The following is an 18,875-nucleotide window of genomic DNA, read 5'->3' as shown; positions in this document are numbered from 1 at the left end:
TGTGCAGCAGATGCCCGAACAAGGTAAGTATGAAGAAAGGAAGAAGATTGGATCGCGAGGTAGAAGGGAATTTATTGTGCTAGCGCGGTGCGGGTATGAGTCAGCAGCCGCGCGCGCAGTTGCCCCGGACGACAGCATCAACACGATGACGGGCAGCCGCGCTTACTTCGAGGGTTCACATCGCGAGGCCGCTGGATCACGACGTTGCAAACGCACTTACTTCGCTACAATTGCGTTCAACGCAACTGATTATTGCATCAGTATCATCTACCAACATCCTCAGTCGCTGCAGCATCACACATTTCCAGAGCCATGCCTGGCCGGGCGGGCTCCGACGGGCCGACCGTCTCATTGTCGTGTATGCCAGCTTCCAGCATGATAGACGCAATGAGATACGATACTAACACCGCTTCCAGTCGCGAACAATTTCTGGGGCAAGGAAGACGCCGGCGTCGACCCTCTCCTTCAGCGCATGCACAATGCCAAAGTCACCAGCGACGAATTGAAGGCCTTCTACACCGCCCGATCCGCCATCGAAGATGAATACGCCAAAAAGCTGCTCAATCTGGCGAGGAAGCCATTGGGATCCGTCGAGACGGGCACACTACGAATGTCATTGGATGTGGTGCGAGGAGAGACTGAGTCCATGGGAAAGGCACATCAGCACATTTCGCAGCAAATGAAGGGAGAGCTCGAGGAACCACTCGTTGCATTCAACGGAGGAATCAAGGAGCGAAGGAAGATCATCCAGACCGGAATCGAGAAGTTGCTGAAGACGAAGAATCAGCAGACAGCACAGGTCAACAAGACGCGCGATCGCTTTGAGCAGGACTGCCTCAAGATCAAGGGCTACTTGGCTCAAGGCCACATGGTGATGGGCCAGGAAGAGCGCAAGAACAAGGCTAAGCTCGAGAAGACACAAGTCCAAATGTCGACTAATAGCACCGAGTACGAGCAGGCCGTCAAGATTCTGGAAGAGACCACTGGCCGCTGGAATCGCGAGTGGAAAGCAGCATGCGACAAGTTCCAGGATCTGGAGGAAGAGCGATTGGATTACTTCAAGAGCAGCTTGTGGTCATTCGCCAACATTACATCGACCGTGTGCGTAAGCGATGACCAATCTTGTGAGAAGATGCGCCTTTCCCTCGAGGACTGTGAAGTGGAGAAGGACATTGTCAGCTTCATCAAGGACTTTGGCACTGGTCAGGAAATTCCAGATCCGCCAAAGTACATCAACTTTTGCCGAGGCGACCTGGACGATGTGATCTCGAATCACGATTCAGACGATGGCAATTATGCCGTGGCTCAATTCCAGCGCACGATGAATCCGACGTTCAGATCAGCATCACCACAACCAAGCACCTTCGAATCACATCACGATCCAGATTCGAGCTTGCGTGAGGAGATGGGAATTCCAAAAGCCCGCACCACTTCCGTTCAACTCGATGATTCTTTCACAGCGCAAGCACGAAGCTCGCATGGCAGCGCAGCGGCAATACCGCCACCACTCGCATCCAGCAATGTCTCATCGGTGGCATCGAACCCCTACGCAGACGCACCACAGATTCCGCATAACCCATATCCTACAGATGGCATGACTCAGTTCTGCCGACCTGGAATGGGACCTCCTTCAGAGCGCAGCACAATTCCATCACCAATGAGACCTGGAAGTCGCGAGAGCCAGGGTGACCACAGTGATTACTCTGCACCAACGTCGTTCTCTAGCATGGAACCACCCAGTGGTGCAGCATCGCCGACCAAGGGCTATAATTACAACGGATCCAACATTTCCGGCGTGTCCAGTATGTCTGGAGGCCCGCCAGAGGAAAAGTCCATCCAGAAGAAGAAGAGCGGTTTCTTTAACAGTCCTTTCAAGCGAAGAGCCAGCACAAAACGCAAGGATGAACCTCAATCTGCAGCTCCTACGCCGACGAATCGTAACACTTGGACTCCTGCGAACATGCGCAAGACTGAGAGTGCGAACAGTAGCCCAACAAAGCCATTCGGGCACAGCAGAACCAACACTTGGGCCAATAAACAGCCCTCGGTCAGTCCCGACCCAGACGTCGACCCTCGCGCGGACTACCAGCTTGGCATCGGAAACAACGTCTTCGATGTAGCTCATCCTAACAAGAAGCCACCGGCTAGGGGCGCTACGGAAGGCGACCATGACCCAATTGCACAAGCTCTGGCAGAACTGAAGGGTGTCACGAAACAAGCCTCTACAAGACAATCAGCAGATCGACACTATGGTATGTCCACTCCAGCACCTGGTACGGAGGCGGCAGATCGTACTGTCCCTGCGCCTTTTGCCAGCAAAGGAGCTCGCGCAACGCCTCCACCAGGCTACACTCCCGCAAGCACACTCGGTGCTCCTCCGCCAGCTCATACAAAGCGAGAGATGCAAAAGACCGCGGAACAGTATGGCACCCAGAAGCGTAACATGTTCAACGCAGCTCCTCCGCGACCTGGTAGTAGCATGGGTCAAACAGCACGTGCACCATCTCCGGGTCCTATACCGCGAAGTACAAGCCCTCGCCCATTCCATAACAATGATCAGCGAACACAGCAGCCATACCGCGCCGCATCACCAAACCCTTACGGGGCGCCTCGGGCAGCATCGCCAAATCCTTACGGCGGCCCGGCGCCTGCAGCAGCAAGGCCTCGAGCACAATCGAATAGCCCAGTCAAGTCCCAGTACGCTGGAAACTCAGGCCAATTCTCAAGAGGCGGCTCTCCAGGCTACCAGGTTCCTCCTCGCGCTACATCTCCAAACCCAGCATACAGTCGACCCGGGACCAGCGCAGGGCGACCAGGTAGTAGCCGAAGCAATGACCCGTACGGCGGTGGAGCCATGGTTCTCGCTCCTGCCGGTCAAGACCCTGGCTATGGCTCTCAACGTGGCGGCCGGCCTCAAAGCCAATACTATCCTGATCAGAGCGGTGGAGCTAATCAAGTTTCATCTCGCGTTCGAAGTCAGAGTCAAGGCACGCAGAGACAAGTCACAAAGGATGGAAGGCCGATCATGCATTATTGTAAGTTCAAACACTGTCCCTTTCCCTCGAGATCGGGCTGCGACTGACTATTCCCTAGCTCGAGCAATGTACATGTACCAAGCCGCCATTCCCGAGGAGTTGTCCTTCGCCAAAGGAGATATTCTAGCCGTGACGAGACACCAGGACGACGGATGGTGGGAGGCGGAAGTTAATGGACGATTGGGACTGGTCCCAAGTAATTATTTGAAGAACGTCTAGGAGCGAGACGATAATATTGCACTGCAGCGGATCAAGAGCAAAAGGGCTGGTGGTGGCGGCTGCGGGGGTGGTGCTGGGCCTAGCAACTGGAAGAAAGAGAACATTCGACCTGGGACAAGCCGGGAATCGCCTCGGGAAGAGAGGTGGAGAGGTGATGATTATGAGGTTGGAATGCTTTTGTGATGACTTTGGAACGTTTTGCTGGGAAATGCTTTCTTTTCTGGCTGGATGGATGATTGATGCGTGTGTTTCTGTCTTCTTCGTTTTTGGGCGTCGGGAGACGCTTACAGTGTGTGTGTACACAGACAGCTTCGGTCGCTCGCTTTGTTGTACGTACAGAGATGATTGATTCCGCTAGTGCGATGTTTGGGAAGGGAGAGGGAATATACGAATGTACAGCGAAAGGGTTCACTTCTTAATGGCTCGCCTTTTCTCACCTCAGCCCGGTCCGAGTAGACTTCGAAATGCAAAAGGATGAAATCAATCGTGGAAATTCATTCTGGGTATCTAGGCTGCTGTTTTGCCATTAATACGTGACGTGACCGGTTTCATTTCATTGTGCTGTTGTGCCCGTTCCTTGTCTTTAACCATTCAGTCTGGACCTGCTCAGGAATCATGTATAGTCGCGCCCTCCTCACACGCTGTTCGTCTCCAATGGCCATAAGGTGAGTGCGTCTTCGTCGAGTGTTGTCGCAATGCCGGCGTCCATCTCAATCTTTTCTCTTCTCACTTCCCATATCGGATTCTGTTCTTGGTAACGGTACTTGTGCGGGATCAGGCTGATTGAGTGTCTTTTCAATCTTGGCCTCGGCCGCCGCAGCAGCAGCTTTCTCGTCCTCTTCGCTGTCCGAAGACTCAGAGACTTCGATATCACCTTCGCCGTCTTGTTCGAGGATCTGGCTGCTGCTGGCCGGTTCGTTTGCCAAGCGGACTTCTTTGCCGCGTTTGTGGCAGTACCAGAATACGAACATGAGGACTAAGTGAAGTGTGTTAGTCAGTGATTGCGTGAGGTGAAAGTGAGGTTGAGAAACAACTTACTGAATACTGCGAGTGAGAGGACGACGTTCGTCGTTGATGCTAGGAATGGGAAACGCGTGGTGAGGAAGTTGACAGTGTTTCGAAGCATTGTCGCCACGACACCTTCTTTGCTCATGAGTTTCTTCAGTCCAGGTATTGTGCGTTTCTTTTTCTCTTGTGGTTTACTCGAAGTGGGCGTCGATGAGCCTTCAGCCGCTTGCTTAGTTTTCAAGTCCGCGCCAGGCTTTTCACTCGCAGCTGCCATGATCTCCGGCGCAAGTGAGGTGCCGATCTTGGCAGGCAGGCTCTTCACGAGTGTTTGTACGAAAGGTGGCATGGTCTTGAATTGCTTCTCGAGAGTAGGACCAGCATCTCGCATCAGCTTGTCCATGTCATCGTATGCTGTAGGTACGCCGTTGATGGTATCTTTGAGGACCTGGGCGAAGCGATCGTAGATCTTCTGGGTTTCTTGGTTGAATGCGAAAACACGGTTATTGATTGCGGACATGTTCAGATTGTCGAGCAGGACGGATACTTCCTTTTCTTGTTTCTCTTTTGTCTTCTCCTCGTTGATAGTACCATCTTCGTTGTAGACTGGTTCGGGCTTCGCATCCTTGTCTTTGGAATGCCATGTCCATGATTCAGGCCAACTTGGGAGGGAGTTCGAGAGCACAAGATTCGATGCATATTCGCCCCATGTTCGCTGGTTGCTGTCTTCTGTCTTTGTCTCTTGCTCGGCTGGTTTCGCACTGCTCCGGGCGTCTTCTTTCTTCGCAGGTTGAAGTTTGGCAGGGAGATACGATGCCCATGTCTTTTTCTCTTGTGTGCTGACTGTGCCCTTCTCGTCGTCGAGCTTCACTGCCGAGTTCCAGCCTCGCGTTGCTTCTTCTGCCTCCTCTTGACTGGGTAGTTCGAAGCTCTTTCGGTTCGACTTCTCTTTCGACGCATCGGTTGACTTAGGCTGGGTTTCGGGTACAACTACGTTCCCCTTTGCTGCCTTGGCTTCTGCGGACGACGCATCCTTGACTTCGCCTTCGTCTGTGACTTTCGCGACATCGGCAGGCCGAGGAGGGAGATCTGGTTTCGGTCCTTCATCCTGGGATAGGTGACGTTCCAGGAACTTCTCGTCTTCATCGTTGAGCACCGGCTGAGTAGGATTCGTCTTTTTGAGTTCTTCCTGGTTCTTCTTCGCCCTAGCAAAGGATGGCAGCGTGAAGTAGGAGGACATGATGCGTGTTGTAGGGGATTTATGAAAGGAAGAATGAACGGAGCGTTACTGCCTACCTTTTGCAACTTTTGGAGCACCGCCACTATCAGCATACAACCCACTTCCGCAGCTCACCAGAGCTCTGTGTGTGCTGGGTGGCACACCTCGGAGTCAACCATACGTCACTGGCGTCTGTGAAGTTGGTGCGATGCAGCCAGGATCTGGGAGGCAGCGGTCCAAGATTCGCGTGGCTTGGCATTCCAGCAGACCTCACCTCGCCCTGCCCATTGCTCTCCTGCCATCAATGACACGATGAGGATTGCTTCCAAAGCTTGTCTGCAGATGGCTTTTCTTCTCACATGCTGTGCTCTCGATGACAATCCCTCGAGCCGCCGTCACAGGGCTTCAGCCCGGATCCTGTGACGAATATTGCGCTCGAAGACGAAACTACGGCCACTGCCAGAATCGGGCTCGCATATGACCACCAGCGATAGTAGGGGGAAGCACGGCAGTCTCTGCGTGGACTTTGTGTCGGCATGTGACAAGAGCGCACATTGAACACGATGAAAGCCAGATATGCTCAACGAGAAGCACAAGGCTTCCGGTCGTCTTGGAACCAACTCTGCTACCCGCTGAGCTGTGGTCACTATATCGTAGGTCATCAGGTATAGGGTATATTGGAGCAGGGCCTCCGCTGTCCTCGCGCTCCCACAATCATGTTCTAAGAGCACATGATGTTTTGGCGTTGGGCATCAAACTGGGATCTCTTCGGCCACATACTATACCGTGTCTACCGAGAGCAGTTTCGGTCACGCCCAATACGGTTCTTGCCAGGCTCCGGGAATCGTGGATCAGCAATTGTTCTGCTCAGCACATCCGGCCGCTGCGTTCTGCTTCAGATGCCAAGAGACCATCTACCAGCGACTGTGCCGTACGGCAGTGGCGCCGGAATCCGTCTGACTGCACATTGATGGGCGCACTGGTCGATGGTAGGCAGGCACGACTGCCACCCGAATTCAAGGGGGTCCAACATAGAATCACTGTGTGCACGTGCCAATGAGTAAGTCATTCACTCGCGCCAGCCCCACTTTTGTGGCTTGTCCCTGGCCTGTCTCTTTTCGGCGGCCGCACACCACGCCAACAACCCCTACCAACCAACAAAAATTCAGGAAGTGATCATTGGAGAAAGCACTTTGAAGCTGCGAAGATCTTCCCAAAGGCACACGCCTGCACATTACCACCTCACTCCAAGCATCTCCGCGCGCCGTCGCCGACTGTGCCATCCGATAGACACCGTCCTTCCTAACTTCCGCGACAACACTTCGGAGACACACCACAATACCAGCACTCGCGCCCAACAACGACGCCCACCATGTCGCTGGACATGTTTTGGGGCGGTGCCCCGCAGCCGATCAACACACGTAAGTCTCTGATTTTCTTGGCAACTTCATGCTCGCTCGAGTCTTAAACCTGCGGCATTGGAATCACGTTTTTCTCGAGCGACAGCACTGACTGTGATTACAGCACATGAAGCACTTGCCCAACTCAGAGCTAACGAGTTCGCACTTGAGGAGGACAACGAACCGGGTCATGTAAGTGTTTCTCCTTGATTCCGCCGACATCCATGCCTATCAGGGTGGATACGAGTCAAAACAGGCAATGAAAAGCTGACAGAGCGACCATAGCTGTCGGACGAAGAGCCCGTCCCGCAAGAACCCCCGACTGGCGACACCGAAGCAGTCAACGAAGAAGAGTCGCGCGGCAAGCTTCGAGTTCTGGGGGGAGTTGCTGCCATTTCCAAGCGTATCAACGCCGACTACGATTCCGATGACGCCCGCATCATCGAGTTGAAGCAGCAGTCCTACAGCGACGAATATGTGGCAGCCAAGTTGACGGAAGAAGGCCGTATTCGGTATGTGCCAAAGACGGTCGGCAGTCGCTGGTTGCGTCTGCGTAAGGTGCTTGAGAAGCGCGAGGACGAGCGACTCGATGATGAGCTGAGCGACTGGCACGTTGGAGAGGTGAGTATCTCTGAAAATCTCGACTTTTACCACGCCAAGCTGACTCCAACCAGGACGAAGAGCTCAACAACATCAAGACAGAAGTGGACAAGAAGTTCGAAGTCCAATTCCAGCGTCTTCGCGATAGGATGTGGAGTGAGGTCTCGATCTACCTCGCCGAGAAGACGGTCAAGCGCAAGTACACGGCCAATGCATGCCAAGAGCGATATGAGGCTCTGAAGAATGGTACTGCTCTTCTTCCGATCGAACTCGATGATGACCAGGAAGGCCGTCGTCTGCTCCGCGAGGAGCGAATCATCGCGGCCCAAGCTCGTCGTGATGCCATTGAACAGGAGAAGAAGGATCTCGAAGCTGCACGTGAAGCTCGTATAGAAGAGAAGAAGCAGTTGAAGATCGATGAGGCGAAGCGTAGACAAATGGAGATCAAGAAGCGCCAAGATGCTGCCGCCGAGCGTCGCCGTCAGAAGCAGGAGAAGCAGAACATGGTGGTGCAAGCTCGTGAGGCTCGCGAGCAGTATCTCGAACTCATTCGCCTTGAGCGTGATTGGGAGTTGGAGAAGATTCGCGTTGAGCGGGAGATCTTCAAGGAGATAACAGGCAAGAATCTCTTCGGCAAGGCTGCGACGGCTCGTGATCGCTCAAACAAGCGCAAGTCTGGCGTCACTCTAGACTGGGAATCTGACGAAGAAGACTTGGACGATATGGAGGACTCCGCCAGCGATGCCGACGATGAAGAAGATCTCGAGCGTACCGACGCTGGTGCCAACTTCGCGCCGAAGCGTCCCAAGAAGACTCCCAGCAAGAAGCGCTCCCAGCCAGCTCGTAGAGCAAGCTCAAAGCGTACTAGACTGACTGAGGCCGAGTTTGAGGGGTCCGCCAACGAGGATGAGACCACTGCCCATGAACCAGGTTCTTCTAAGGTCCGCGTCACCAAGGCTACTCTGCTCAACCCACGTTCCATTCTCAACAACGGCGAACTCAAAGCCATCATTCGGCGTCGCGACATCACTCCAGGCTGGCAGGAAAACGAGACTCATGCCGAAGTTGTCGCACGTCTTCAGCACATCGACGAGTCTCTGAACGTCAACCAGCTTCGCGCTCTCTGCAAGCAGGAGTTTCTCTCCCCATCCGGCAAGAAAGAGGAACTCATTCGTCGTCTGGCCGGTCACGATGCTGAGCGTAGCTTCGCTGGCCAGTCTTTGGATATCGCGAGTCACGATGTGGAGTTCATGCTGACGTACGACGGTTACCACGGTGAGTTCAGAAAGTATCTGGACGAGGCTGTTCAGGAAGCTCGGGACAGAGGCGAGGAGGTTGTGGGCCTCGATGATGAGGACGACGAAGATGCGATGGAGGAGTGAGGTACGAGATTGTGGCATGAGTGGAGATCAATGTGGCTGGGGGTGTTTTCATGTTCTGTACACTACTGTTTGACGAGCCACAGCTGTTTTCTGCCAAAGACGATGATGCTGAGGCATCAGAAACTCGGATGTGTCGTCTGGCGGATTTGGAGGTTCAACTGAGAGCGCGAGCACTCATAGTGTGTCTCCTTTCGATAAAAAAGCTGTGATAGTGGCTCAAAAAGTTTTGTTTCGAATAGCTCCATCTTGAGGTCACTGACTAGGCCGCCATGTGTCCAGCCGGGCTAGGCGCAGCTCTTGCAGAATACCGGAAGTGTTCGAGCCATCTCGGGACGTTCGACCTGCGTTTCGGTGAAAATGCCGCCGCGTAGGTGGAGCAGAAAGCTCAGACGCCTGAACTCGCCGACTTTCCACAAGTCGGCTGGTGACTATGCGATTCAGCGTTCATACGCAGTCCAACTACTATACACCTAGCAATGGAGCGATCGTATCATGTAGATTGTTGAAGACCCTTCAGTAGTTCTCTCGACTGCTAGTTGCAGCTGACTTACAGAAGATGGTGAGATGGTACCTGGCACCATCTGCACAGCCATGTCAGCGACAGGGGTGGCCATGCTGATCTGACTGCATGTCTCAATGGCAAAGGGCAAACATTGATGTCGCAAGTACACGAATGCCCTGGGACTGATATCAGCATAGGCAGAAGCCAAGCAGGGCCGCGTTTTTGGCGGGAGGTGAAGACGGGTGAACGTGGGGGAAGCGACGCTCCGGTTGCCCTTGTGGTCGGTGCGATGACGTCCGATTTTGCCCCCGCTAGACTAGAGGCTGGAGATGGCACGACATAACCGGGACACACAACACCTGGTCATCTACACGAGCCGCTACTCTTTTATCTTTCTTAGCTTGCAACTACTGACCCCCTACAACGGCTTTCGCTTCCTCCACTTTTGACGCATTTCGAAGCGAATCCGACAGGTTCTGCGACGACGACTTCTCCGCGATACTTGAATCGCATCGGTGACGAGGGTTTGAAACACGAGGTAGAGCCTGAACAGTACTCGATACCAGAATGTCAGAAGAGGCGTCTGCAGTTCCGCCTGCGCAGAAGGCATCATGGACGGGATTCTTGAAGGTGGGAGCGTACAACGTCCATACTCATTCTCTCCTAACACGCAGTAGCAACTTGCTTCGTTCAACGGCGACCTCTCCTCGATGACCGCTCCTCCCTGGATTGTCAGTGATACATCTTTGACCGAATTCTCGGCATACTGGAGTGAGATGCCCCGCCTGTTGGTTGCGCCTGCACAAGAGAAGGACAAACAAAAGCGCATGGTTCTCGTACTCAAGTGGTTTCTCAGTACACTGAAACAGCAATATGCCAGTCGCAACGAGAAGCTTGGTTCGGAGAAAAAGCCTATCAACCCATTTCTGGGCGAGCTGTTCTTGGGCAAGTGGACAGACGAGACCGGCGAGACGCAGCTAGTCTCCGAGCAGGTGTCACACCACCCACCAGTGACCGCATACAGTATCTGGAATAACCAGCACGGCGTTCGCCTGCAAGGCTACAATGCGCAGAAAGCTAGCTTCTCCACGACGATTCACCTCAAGCAGGTTGGACACGCGCTTCTGCACCTCGACGCATTCGACGAGGACTATCTCATTACGCTGCCCGCGCTGCACATCGAAGGCTTGCTGAAGGGGTCACCATTTGTGGAATTGAACAAGAGCAGCTATATCGTATCATCATCTGGCTACACTGCACGGATTGACTATTCGGGTGCTGGGTGGGTATCTGGCAAGAAGAACTCGCTCTCGGCAATTGTATACCCGCATGGCAAAGAGAAGGACAAGAAGAGCGTCTTGTACAAAGCTGAGGGCAGCTGGACAGACGAATTCGTCATCAAAGATGCCGACAAGAATGTTGTTCAACAGTACAACGCGAAGAAGGAACCCAAGACGCAGCTACAGGTGGCGGACATCAAAGACCAGGACCCTCTAGAGACACGGAGAGCGTGGCAGAAGGTTGCCGCGGCCATTCAAAAGGGTGACATGAATACTACACACGCTGAGAAGACCAAGATTGAGGAGTTTCAGCGAGCGACTCGCAAGAAGGAACAAGCGGAAGGGAAAGAATGGCAACGCATCTTTTTCTCGCGAGCAGACAAGCTTCCAGTGTTCGACAAGCTCATCAAAGAAGTGCCCTACGGCGGTATTGAACAGGATCAGACTGGTGGCATCTGGGTGTTTGACCAGGAGAAGGCAAAGAATGCGAAGCCGCCGTTCAGCCCACTCAGCGAGGAATTGAAGAACGGTTTGTAGGCTGGTTGCTTAGGAGGCAAAGAAGGTCGAGGTCTGTGCAGCTGCACGTATTCAACAGGGTTGTACATTACATAGCGAGCATGGAGTAAGACACGCATGCTACGACGCATACGAACACGAGGCGCAGGTAGCATTGGGTCACTAGTCCTGAGAGAATGAGTATCAAAGCATCTTCCAGCTGTGACTTTCCACGATGCTGAAATCGAAGGAGCGGGGATGGTAGTATTTTGTGCAACAACGCGAGACCGAGTGATTTTTCTTGGCTGTGACGATCGATGTAGCTTTAGTTTGAGCAAACCACCCGAATTATTTACTGCCTTCCCTGATGTAGCAGCGACGATTTCGCTCTTTCTATGCGTGTGTTGTGAGATGAACGAACACACTCCGTCGCACAGTCTCAGATCAACAAACTCGCAGGCGACACGACGAACAGGCATTCGAACGCAGCAATCGGAGCGGTACACTTCAGACGAGCTAGGATCTCGCGGCGGCTTGACCTCGATTATCACCAACCTGAGCAACGCTTCCAGCAACCCAGCCTCGCCGCAGTTCTTACAGGAGCATAGCCAGTCTCATTTACGATCACCTCCTCCTCCGACGTACCTCACTCTCAACGACCTCGCCGCCATCGCAAGACGCCGCGTCACCAGCCGGCAGTCATCGACCTCGTCCGTGTCCACGACCGCATCACACCCTACCAGTGGCCGCGCTCGCAACAGCGCCGCTTCTGGCTATCATCACTTAGCTGCTGGTGACGCAGGCTTGTCATCGAGCGGCGGAAGTGTTGGTGCGGTGGGCATTTCACGTCTCGGGAGACCTCCGCAATCGACAGTCGCATCCCCGGCATCGTCGACCGGTACACACGGCGCGGGCAGCTCGTCTGGACAACTGAACAGCTTGCTCTTGACGCAGCTGAACATACTGCTGAGCACCTTGAAAGGAGAGGCAGACAGGACAAAGTGGACAGCACAATTGGACAAAATCCGGAAGCTCGTCAGCGACAGTGGGATGGAGTTATTCACGACATATTTTCGACGATTGCTGCAGAGCAATGCGTCCACAGTCATTTCTAGCACACCTCGCGCTCCCGAAAACGCCGGCAACTATGAACTACTGATCGAAGAAGTGCAGAAGCTGGTTAAGGAGCCGCGGCAAGCACAGCAGATCGCAGAAGCCCTCGACACCAACGAGGGGGACGTGTTCCGAGACTTTGAACTGCAGGCTTTCCTCGACCACTTCGCATTGGACCCCGTCGCGCGCGTCGCACTGCTGCAACCGCTGCGAACAGTGTCAATCCCGAGTTTGCGACAAAAAGGTACGTTGTCGATCTGCACATGCACAACAACACTGGAATAGCTTCGATGCAGCATCCCGCATGCTGGGTTGGGTGGTTCAAGCGTTGCCAAGGTTCCCGAGCTAACACCTTGATACAGCGGACTCGCTTTTGACCGCGACCTTCCCTCTATTCCTCCAGACCCTCGCCGCCCAACCGCTCCACGCCGCCGACGCCGACGTCGACCCCGCGCCATCAGTACTAGCATCGATTATCGAGCGAGTCATCCACGATCCGCGCGGTCTCAGCGACGAACTCCGCGAAAACCTCTTCTACGCGGTGCGCATCTACTATCGCACCCGCGGCTTGCGCACGCCATATGCAGTCGAGTCGGCGATGCTGCTGGACGAGCTGCTGCAATCGCAGCAAGACTCGCGTCTTGTGAAGCGCTTGCAGCATGAAGGGCCGCAAGCGACCGCGAGCCTCGAGGCCTGCAAGGAGGTGCTGGCAGGAGCAGAAACACGCGACTTCTCCTACTCGCAGATCGCAAATGTGCTCCTGTACATGGTCCTCGTGCAAAATGGCGACGCGTACAATCCCTCCGTCTTCGTCGAGGCTGTCCGTCAGCACCGCGCCGGAGCGCGGATAGACTGGACTGATGTGGTCACGGGCTTCGACAAGGAGGGTCTGCGAGTGTCAAAAAAGCAATTTCTGCTGCTGTACAATGCGCTGCTCCCGCTGGCGAGGGAGTACGCCAACTTCGACATCCAGCTACTCTGGGGCGGTAATTGGCACTGCCAGGAGACACAGTTGAGCTTCGTGGTGGCCTTTCTGTCCATGACGCCGGAAGAACTGGATGTCATGCAAATACCGAATCTGAGGCAGGCATTCGAGTTGACGAGCTTCGCAACGGCATCTGACAAGATCCGCGCTTTCGCAGAGAAGGCTATCAAGCATCCGCTGGTATCACTGGACGCTACAGAAGCTCTCTTCACCATGATCTTCCGGTCACAGGAAACGTACAATATGGCTCAACAGCTTGGTATTCCTGACAATATCATCAACCAGAATATGACGACTTTCGTTTGCGCCGCATCGAATGTGCCGAAGCCGTGGGGGCCTTTGCAAGAGCAAGCGCTGAAGCAGCTATTCTTTCCATTCTTGATGAAACAGCATGGAAACTACGATTTTGTCATGCACGCTCTGTGGCAGCACGATAAGCATTGGGTGGCTACTCGACTCATCGAGTGGTACAACACAGATCCGAACCTTCTCGGCCTGGTGTACGACCACGCTCTCGAACACGGCTGGCTCGAGCTCCTCTTCACCCTACCCAGTAGCTTCGCGGTGGACCTTGCTGCGTACGCGCACGGGAAGGGCCAATGTAACCTCGTTGACTGGGCTCGGAATCACATCAGTGGCATGGGTCCACCACAATTCGCTGCGGCAATGACGGATTTCCTACAGTCCAAGATGCAGGACGAGACCGTGGTGCAGCGCGACCAGGTCGCTCCAACAACGCCGCCACTGACTCTGAAGACCATACATGCCTTGCTTGGGCTCATCAGTGATGCTCTATATGAGGACCAGAAGACTGAACTCTTCCGTCATTGCTTGCAACTGTATCCCAGACTATTCAACTATGGCGAGGATGATGCACGCGACGCAGTCATCGATGCCAACAGTGGGCGCGGCCATTCGTTGCCGGAACAGGCGACGCAAGAGATGGAAGAGCGCTACAAGCAGATGTACGGCGGGCAAACCACTCCTGACAGCCTCGTGACTGAGCTCAGGCGGCTGAAGGCATCTGACAACCCCTCAGAACAAGAGCTCTTCGCTGCCATGCTGTTCGGTCTGTTCGAGGAGTACAATTGCTTCGGAGAATACCCTAATGAAGCTCTTGCGACGACGGCTGTGTTATTCGGTGGATTGGTGTCTCACAAGGTTGTGTCGGGCATTGCAGAACAACAAGCCATTTTTATGATCTTGGATGCCGTGACGCAGTCTAGCACTGAGGACCCGATGTATCGCTTTGGCTTGCAAGCTCTGATCCATGTTCTTCCCCGCCTGAAGGAATGGCCTCCTCTGGCGGAACGCATCCTGCGTATCCCCAGTCTTCGTGGGACGAGTGCCATGGAAGCTGCGGAGACCGTGCTCAAGGAGGCTCAACCACAGTCGGCTGGATTGAACGGCGAAGCCACCAATGGACTCACCAACGGCGTACTGGACGATGAGGAATTCGAGGTTGTCGCGCCTGCCTTTACCGCCATCCAGGTCGACCCGCCGAACCCGAACATCGCATACGAAGACCCGAACGAGGATATCTCCGACAAAGTCACCTTCGTCCTAAACAACGTCTCGAAAAGGAATCTGGATGAGAAGTTCAAGGAGATTGAGAGTGCGCTCGAGGAGAAATACATCCAATGGTTTGCCCATTATCTTGTTGATGAGCTCGCCAAATCTCAGCCAAACTTCCAAAGCCTGTATCTTCAAATTCTGGAGAATTTCAACAAGAAGTTGCTCTGGGCTGAAGTGCTTCGCGAGACATATTTGAGTTGTCAGAAGATGCTCAATGCGCAAGCCACAATGGAGAACCAGCATGAACGAGCGACTCTCAAGAATCTGGCAGGCTGGCTCGGACAAATAACACTTGCACGCAATCAGCCCATTCTGCATCGCAATCTGTCGTTCAAGGACTTACTGCTTGAGGCTCACGATAACGAAAGACTACTCGTGGCCATTCCATTCACATGCAAGACGCTCGTTCAAGCCGCGCACTCCAAGGTCTTCAAGCCGCCGAATCCGTGGATTGTTGAGCTATTGGGCCTACTCAGCGAACTCTACCACGGCTCATCGCTCAAGCTGAACATGAAGTTCGAGATCGAAATGCTGTGTCGAGAGCTCAGTATGGACATCAAATCCATCGAGCCGCTCGATATCATTCGATCGAGGCCTACGTTGGACCAAAACAACATGCTCACGAATTACATTCCAGAAGGTCCGGATGCCTTTGGGGAGATGACTTTGATGGGGCTGTCCAAGCGTGGCCCCAACGAACGCTTCTCGCCTGAAGCTGTTATCTCTCAAGTGCCGGATCTTGGACATATGCTGCAAATCCCACAGGCCGTTGGCACGACCACTCCTGCTCAGATGAAGGCCATCTTTGTCAATGCAGCACAACAGGCTATTTACGAGATAATAGCTCCGGTGGTCGAGCGTTCTGTAACCATTGCTAGCATTTCTACTGCAGAACTGATACAGAAGGATTTCGTCACCGAGGCTGATGTGGAGAAGATGCGCAATGCGGCTCACACGATGGTGAAGTCGTTGTCCGGGAGTCTCGCTCTTGTCACATGCAAAGAGCCTCTGCGGATGAGCATCACCAACAACATCCGTCTCTTGGCCGGACGATCCTTGCCCGAACAGTTGCCGGAAGGTCAAATCTTGATGTTCGTAAACGACAACATCGACACAGTCTGTCGACTTGTGGAACAAGCAGCAGAAGATCATTCCCTGGCGGAGATTGATTTGCAACTGCAGGAAGCCTTGACGGAGCGACAGCAACATCTTGATCAGCGGCCGAATGAGTCGTTCTCCCATGTACCAGTTAGTCGATGGTCGACTCTCATCCCAGAACCCTACAGACAGGATCAAAATGGATTGAACAGGCAGCAACTGGCACTCTATGAGGATTTCGGTCGACAAGCTCGCATCACACCAGCAGCTCATGCCGGGTCTGCCTCGCAGGATGGCACGCGTGCAATGACAGATGTGCTCGGCGATAGCTACCTCCCGAACATGCCAACTCCCGCTGAGGCGCCTGCGATGCCTCATCCAGGTCAGGCACAGCGTATTCCCGGCATGCAAGGCGGACTACCACGCGCCAACGGCTACCTTGATCCTGCGAGTCTCAATGATCGTATCATCACATTGATGTCTGAGCTTCAACAAGCGTCGCGAGAGGCACCCGAAGAACATATCAGCGAGATCGGCGAAGGTGCCACCATCCGGCGCGTGTACGGACAACTACTAGTCTTGATCGAAAGTGCTCCACAACCTGAGACTACAGTGCAAGCGTGCGCGAGCCACTGCCTCGGATTGATCTATGGCGAAGCTCAAAAGCGACTGGAAATCGAAGTTCTCGCTCGTTTCCTCACCCAGCTGTGCCGAATGTCGCAACAGGCCTGCCGACAGATTACTATGACGATTGCTACCGTCGAGGACGACAGAATTTTCAACGCGCCAGCCACCATCGCTCTCCAAGGTGAAAGCTTGCTTGACGTCCAGCACATCGATTCATTGATTAGCAAGGCGCTCAAGCAGAGGCGCCCCGTCGCTTTGTCATTCTTCAAGGAGATTGTAGAAGAACTACTCCTGGGCGAGGAAGCGGTAGCTCATCGTGCTGAGTTCTCATCATCGTATGAGGCACTTGCCCAGTGGCTGAACAGCCTGTCGAGTCCAGAAGGCTCGCCCCAGTCGTTCCCGCAAGAGGCACTGATTGGCAGAGAGATCATGCGCATACTGCAAGGCTCGTCGAACTACACCAATGGCTTGCCGAGTCCAGAGACTGATCCTAAGCACGCCGATCAACAAGAGTACCTCTTTGAGGAGTGGATCAAGCTGCAGCGCGTGGGCGCAGAGAATCATCGCTATCTGGCGTTCATCTCACAACTGCACGAAAAAGGCATCCTTGCCGACCCGGAGAGCAACCTCAATTTCCTCCGTACGTGCCTGCGGTATTCAATCGAGCACTTTGAGGTTGTCAGCAGCAGGCCTTACGGCACTATTGACATCGCCTATATCGCCGTCGACGCTCTGGCCAAGCTGGTAACCATGTTGGTGCTGTTCCAGGCTCCTGCCGACGCTGACCGACCCGTCAACAAGGCGAAGAACCTCGAAGGTTTCATTCGCTTGGCGGTGCTGGTTATGAACGATGCCCACAACAAGCATGGTGAGCGCTTCAACAGCCGCTTCTATTTCAGGTTGTTTTCTGCTGTCTTGTGTGAGATTGACGCACACAAAGCGCAAGTGACGCCCGAACAGGAGGTCGAATTCAACAGAGTCATCGCCACAACTCTGCAAGTGCTGCAGCCACGATTTTTCCCTGGATTCCTTCACGCATGGATCGCTCTTCTGAGCCATCGTCTCCTCGTGCCGGCTTTCCTGGTGAATGGTCGGAACAACGGAGGATGGAATCAATTCACAAAGCTGCTGGCGGTCTTGTTCCAGAACTTAGACGACATCTTCTCGTCTACAGAGTTATCTGCAGTAGCACCGGACTTTTATCGCGCGGTGGTTAAGTTCATGATGATTCTGCACCACGACTTCCCGGATTACCTGGTCGAGAACCACATGCAGCTGAATGCTATCATCCCAGCTCACTGCGGCCAGCTGCAGAACATTGTAACCAGCGCGGCTCCACAATCTCAGTCATCGCAGCCAAATCCTTTTGCGCCTGGCCTGAAGATCAATAGACTTGACCAGGTCCGCATTGCTCCATCGGTCTTCTCTGATGTTGACAACGTACTCGAAGAGGCTGGTGTGAAAGCTGCCATGGAGCGTGTCTGCCAGTCAAACGAGCTGAGCGAGCAGAACTTCGCCTTCCTGCAAGCTGTTGTGGACCGTGCGGATGGCCAAATTAGCCCGATTCTGATCAACGCACTGGTCCTTGAGGTTGGCATCAATGCTACTTCAGTGTCATCGGCGTTCTCGTCTGTCACTGCTGCAGCGCGCCTCCTTACTCGTCTGCTTCAAGAAAGCGGCCCACGAGCACGCTACCATCTCATCCTGGCAATGACGAACCAGCTTCGCTACGTCAACTCGCACACGCATTACTTCTCTACTGCTCTACAGCACATCTTTAGCACGAGCCAACAAGATCTGCAAGAGCAGATTCTGCGAGTCATTTGCGAGCGTATGATGCATGACCGTCCTCATCCTTGGGGACTTCTAGTGTTGTTGCTAGAGATGATCAAGAATCCGAACTACAACCTGCTTGAGCAATCTTGGGTCAGAGCTGCGCCACAGGTCGAGCAGCTTCTCGTGACTCTGACCCACCCGAATCAACCGCTTAGCAGCAGTCCCTTTAGTGGACGCTTGCCGATCGGTGCTCGCAACTAGGCATCGGCACCTGCTCGACGCAGAGAGATGGCGGCAGATGGTGGAAGAACGTAGGAGAGGACGGCGAGCCCTTCAATTTGGCAAGAAGGGGAGATTTCCCGTCGTTTCGGTTGTATGTGTGTAAAGAAATGACTCGCTGTACTATCACTTTTTGAAAAGAATTCATGCATGCCTTGGCATCTGGGAACACGGGCGTTTCGAAAGAGACAGATGGGAAGGCTTACAGTGAAAAAGTTCGTGACTGGTTGTTGCATGGCTCGGGCTGGACTGATGAGAGATGATGATTATGTAGAATAGTGCATA

General features: G+C 53.8%; 5 protein-coding genes across 5 annotated transcripts; 4 read left to right on the top strand and 1 right to left on the bottom strand.

The window, feature by feature from the left end:
* Positions 1 to 312: 312 nt before the first annotated feature.
* Positions 313 to 3,254, top strand: RHO25_003547 (uncharacterized protein; the record flags this gene model as incomplete). The annotated part of the gene is made up of 3 exons (XM_023599046.2): positions 313 to 358; positions 417 to 3,035; positions 3,094 to 3,254. 3 exons carry the CDS (start codon positions 313 to 315, stop codon positions 3,252 to 3,254), a joined length of 2,826 nt encoding a protein of 941 aa, XP_023456007.1.
* A 710-nt stretch (positions 3,255 to 3,964) lies between these two features.
* On the bottom strand, positions 3,965 to 5,499 carry RHO25_003546 (uncharacterized protein; the record flags this gene model as incomplete). The annotated part of the gene is made up of 2 exons (XM_023599045.2): positions 3,965 to 4,230; positions 4,293 to 5,499. The coding sequence occupies 2 exons, from the start codon at positions 5,497 to 5,499 to the stop codon at positions 3,965 to 3,967; spliced, it is 1,473 nt and encodes a 490-aa protein (XP_023456008.1).
* A 1,351-nt stretch (positions 5,500 to 6,850) lies between these two features.
* Positions 6,851 to 8,860, top strand: RHO25_003545 (uncharacterized protein; the record flags this gene model as incomplete). Its single annotated transcript, XM_023599044.2, has 4 exons — positions 6,851 to 6,899; positions 7,003 to 7,070; positions 7,164 to 7,499; positions 7,553 to 8,860. The coding sequence occupies 4 exons, from the start codon at positions 6,851 to 6,853 to the stop codon at positions 8,858 to 8,860; spliced, it is 1,761 nt and encodes a 586-aa protein (XP_023455280.1).
* A 1,069-nt stretch (positions 8,861 to 9,929) lies between these two features.
* On the top strand, positions 9,930 to 11,179 carry RHO25_003544 (uncharacterized protein; the record flags this gene model as incomplete). Its single annotated transcript, XM_023599043.2, has 2 exons — positions 9,930 to 9,992; positions 10,040 to 11,179. The coding sequence occupies 2 exons, from the start codon at positions 9,930 to 9,932 to the stop codon at positions 11,177 to 11,179; spliced, it is 1,203 nt and encodes a 400-aa protein (XP_023455279.1).
* A 369-nt stretch (positions 11,180 to 11,548) lies between these two features.
* Positions 11,549 to 18,572, top strand: RHO25_003543 (uncharacterized protein; the record flags this gene model as incomplete). Its single annotated transcript, XM_023599042.2, has 2 exons — positions 11,549 to 12,494; positions 12,613 to 18,572. 2 exons carry the CDS (start codon positions 11,549 to 11,551, stop codon positions 18,570 to 18,572), a joined length of 6,906 nt encoding a protein of 2,301 aa, XP_023455284.2.
* Positions 18,573 to 18,875: the final 303 nt, after the last annotated feature.

This window comes from Cercospora beticola, chromosome 2, assembly GCF_033473495.1.
Source record: "Cercospora beticola chromosome 2, complete sequence".
Taxonomy (NCBI): Eukaryota; Fungi; Ascomycota; class Dothideomycetes; order Mycosphaerellales; family Mycosphaerellaceae; genus Cercospora; species Cercospora beticola.
This window is presented reverse-complemented; position numbering and strand designations above follow the sequence as displayed.